Below are 1,110 nucleotides of genomic sequence, written 5' to 3'. Positions count from 1 at the left end.
GCTACAGAGAAAGAAGTTGGACAAGCAGTTTGTCAAGTTTGTGGAGATTTTCAAGAAACTGCACATCAATATTCCATTAACAAATGCAATTGCCCAAATGCCCAGCTATGCTAAATTCTTGAAGGAGATCCTGTCTAACAAAAGAAAGCTGGAAGAACATGAGATAGTCTGCCTGAACGAGGAGTGCAGTGCAATTCTATTGAAAAAGCTATCTCCTAAACTAAAAGACCTAGGGAGTTTCACGATATCTTGCACAATTAGTTCTAATTATTTTGAACATTCTTTATGCGATTTAGGTGCCAGTGTTAATTTAATGCCTCTCTCTATTTACATGTCTCTTGGATTGGGAAAAGCAAAATCTACAACAATCTCATTGCAACTGGTTGACAGATCAATCAAACGATCCAAGGGGATTATTGAAGATGTGCTAGTCAAAGTTGATAAATTCATTTTTCCAACTGACTTCATCGTTTTGGACATGGAGGAGGATTCAAACATCCCTCTAATCTTGGAAAGACCCTTCTTGGCTACTGGAAGAGCGCTAATTAATGTTTACGATGGAAAGATGATTCTTCAGGTGGACAATGAGCAAATCATATTCAACATGCTCAAAACGATGAAACATCCATTGACATCAGACACTTGTTGCCAAGTAGATGTTCTTGAAGAACTTGTGGTAAATACATTTGAAACAGAGCATCAGACAGTTCTTTGTGAAGTAGAAATTGCACAATCGGGAGCAAGAAGTGCAGAAAAAACTGAATGTGTTATCAACTTGGCCAAGCAACCAATAGGAAGAAGACATTGGCAATATGAATATCTTGGTGACAACCCTTCACCCCCAGTACCTTCAGTAGAAAAGGCACCCACTCTTAAACTAAAGCCCTTGCCTTTACACTCCGTTATACATATTTGGGAGAATCTACAACACTTTCGGTAATCATTGCAAATGACATGATAATGGAAGAGGAGAATAAATTGTTGGAGGTACTCAAGCAGTACAAAATGGCTATTGGATGGACAATAGCTGACATCAGAGGAATAAGTCCAACTCTTTGCATGCACAAGATTTTAATGGATGACGGGTCAAAGCCATCAGTGGAAGGACAA

The 1,110-nt window shown here is 38.7% G+C and overlaps 1 protein-coding gene across 1 annotated transcript; it reads left to right on the top strand.

Annotated features, from left to right (window-relative positions):
- The first annotated feature begins 97 nt into the window (after positions 1-97).
- Positions 98-940, top strand: LOC111386932. Its single transcript, XM_023011435.1, has 2 exons — positions 98-424; positions 485-940. The coding sequence occupies exons 1-2, from the start codon at positions 98-100 to the stop codon at positions 938-940; spliced, it is 783 nt and encodes a 260-aa protein (XP_022867203.1).
- The last annotated feature ends 170 nt before the right edge of the window (positions 941-1,110 follow it).

The sequence above is a fragment of the Olea europaea genome, unplaced genomic scaffold, assembly GCF_002742605.1.
Source record: "Olea europaea var. sylvestris unplaced genomic scaffold, O_europaea_v1 scaffold37977, whole genome shotgun sequence".
In the NCBI taxonomy this organism is placed as follows: Eukaryota; Viridiplantae; Streptophyta; class Magnoliopsida; order Lamiales; family Oleaceae; genus Olea; species Olea europaea.
Note: the sequence above shows the minus strand (reverse complement) of the source record. Positions and strands in the feature narration are given on the sequence as shown.

Bases quoted from the DNA above. Each gene is read 5' to 3' on its own strand.
- LOC111386932 (XM_023011435.1), top strand. From the start codon at position 98: ATGCCCAGCTATGCTAAATTCTTGAAGGAGATCCTGTCTAACAAAAGA. The intron at 425-484 runs GTGCTAGTCAAA...TTGGACATGGAG, and splicing joins CCAAGGGGATTATTGAAGAT to GAGGATTCAAACATCCCTCT.